General features: G+C 42.4%; 1 protein-coding gene across 1 annotated transcript in view; it reads left to right on the top strand.

The window, feature by feature from the left end:
* Window positions 1-1,298, top strand: part of LOC106872437 (solute carrier family 35 member E1 homolog) — a 34,213-nt gene extending 32,915 nt beyond the window's left edge. The window contains exon 5 of the mRNA XM_052975915.1: window positions 1,023-1,298. Coding sequence (XP_052831875.1) covers window positions 1,023-1,283 — 261 coding nt within the window. The 3' untranslated portion in view covers window positions 1,284-1,298. The remainder of the gene's footprint in view (window positions 1-1,022) is intronic.
* Window positions 1,299-2,554: the final 1,256 nt, after the last annotated feature.

The raw sequence follows: 2,554 nt of genomic DNA, 5'->3' as shown, positions 1-2,554 counted from the left end.
TCTCTCTCTTTCTCTCTCTCTCTCTGCGTCACTCCCGCCTCTGTCTCTTCGCCTCTCTCCGTCTGCCTGTCTCTCTCAATCTCTATCTCGGTTACATGGTATACGTACACAAGTGCCCCCCCCCTCCATCGAATTTGTTTCCTCATAACACTAAAAAAAAAAGATATTTTTAAAAATAAAGTTTTCCACAAATACCTTTAAGAATTTAATATGGAAAAGGAAATATCTGCTGGGCACATACATACTGATAAACATCACAATCAACTGGTTAATGTAATCGATTAGTCTCCTCCTCTAAAATTGCTGCCCTTGTGGCAAAATTTGAAACCAGTATTATTATTATTATTATTATTATTATTATTATTATTATTATTATTGAGTGAGAGAGCAGTGCATGCCATCAAAGTGACACTCGGGTACAAATATACGAAGCCCATTATACCCATCATGACTACCCGTGTCATAAGGGTACACCAGGCAAACGCATCACAGCCATATGTATGCGACATGGTGATCTCATATCAAGTTAAACAGCATATGACATTACAGGTGGAGCCCAGTTTGAATTTTCTACATTTCGAGTAGCCCATCCTGCTCAAAAGGTCCCTGTATAAGGTTTATTTATGAATGTTGAACGAAACAGCCATGCTTCCAGAGGTGAATTATTCAAACCCCAAAGAATTGCTCTCAACACATGGCTATGATATTCCCTCACTACTTCTGCTCGTGGTCAGAGATGCACATATCGTCAACCACCAAGGGACATGCTCAACTGGTTACGGTCAGGCAACAGACAAGCAAATCTGTGTTACAGAGCAGAATATTTGCTGTAGCCCATCTTTTACACCAAGACAAAACATGTACACGATAACACTTCCAATCAGTTAAATTCAGAAGCCATGAGAGCCAGTGCCTGGTATTGCATCAGGGCATTTATCATCATCATCATCATCGTCATCATCATCATCATCATCATCATCATCATCATCAGTATCATTTTTTTTCTTTTTTTTCTTTTGCAGACAAGCAATATAAAACTCACTACTGTTCTAATATTACTGCTGTTAGATGGCTTTTTCAACACTCTGCAAAATCTCATTGCTTTCACCATCTTGGCTCTTATCAGCCCACTTAGCTATGCTGTAGCGAATGCCATGAAAAGAATTGTCATCATAACCGCATCCATTATGATGCTTCGCAACCCTGTTACACCAGTCAACTGCTTTGGGATGTTTGTATCTATATTGGGTGTGCTATGTTACAACAAGGTAAGGTTTGGCTAGATTTTAATGTCCTTGCAAGTTTGCTTTGTGTGTGTGTGTGTGTGTTTTAGGGGTGTTGGTCAAATTCATGCAGATATAGAACATCAGCATTACAGACATGGAAACTGTCAGTCTATCCCCATGAGGATGTTATTAATGGTCTACCTACACACGTCTGACTGGCACTCCGTCGATTACGATGATGAGTGTTCCAGTTGATTCGATCAACGGAACACTCATCATCATCATTATTTAATGTCCGCTTTCCATGCTAGCATGGGTTGGACGATTTGACTGGGGACTGGCGAACCGGATGACTACACCAGGCTCCAATCTGATCTGGCAGAGTTTCTACAGCTGGATGCCCTTATTCTAACTGTCCCTTCGCCAAACTGCTAAGATACAGGGATGTAAACACACCAACACCAGTTGTCAAGCAGTGGTGGGGGACAAACACAGACACACACACATGTAGGTGTGTGTGTATATGTATGTATATATCTATATCTATATATATCATCATCACCGTCGTTTAACATCCGCTTTCCATGCTAGCATGGGTTGGACGGTTTGACTGAGGACTGGCAAACCAGATGGCTACACCAGGCTACAATCTGATTTGGCAGAGTTTCTACAGCTGGATGCCCTTCCTAACGCCAACTACATATTTATGACACTAAATAAAATTGCAGCCATCCATACATACAGGCATGTCCTTTGCAGGTACTGGTGCCATGTAAAATGCACTTGTGCCAGTGTCGCATAAAATGCACTTGAACCAATGTGAATGCACTCATGCTGGTGCTGTATAAATGCACATGTACCAGTGGCATGTAAAACGCACCCAGCACACTATGAAAAGTGGTCGGCATTAGAAAGGTCATCCAGCCATCGAAACCATGCCAGAACAGATAACTGGAGTCTGGACAGCTCCCTAGCTGTCCAACTCCTGTCAAACCATCCAGCTCATGCCAGCATGGAAAACGGATGTTAAACGATGATGATGATGATGATGATGATGATGATGATGATGATCGGCTTCTTTCGGTTTTCCGTCTACCAAATCCACTCACAAGGCTTTGATCAGCCCAAGGCTATAGTAGAAGACACTTGCCCAAGGTGTCACACAGTGGGACTGAACTCAGAACCATGTGGTTGAGAAGCAAACTCCTTACCACAGAGCCACATGTGCACCTACATGTGGACATTGTTGTTGTTGGCACTCTGTCGCTTACAACGACGAGGGTTCCAGGTGATTCAATCAACGGAACAGCCTGCTCGTGAAATTAACG

This window comes from Octopus bimaculoides, chromosome 23, assembly GCF_001194135.2.
Source record: "Octopus bimaculoides isolate UCB-OBI-ISO-001 chromosome 23, ASM119413v2, whole genome shotgun sequence".
Taxonomy (NCBI): domain Eukaryota; kingdom Metazoa; phylum Mollusca; class Cephalopoda; order Octopoda; family Octopodidae; genus Octopus; species Octopus bimaculoides.
The sequence above is the reverse complement of the archived record's forward strand: the minus strand, read 5'-3'. Positions and strand labels throughout refer to the sequence as shown.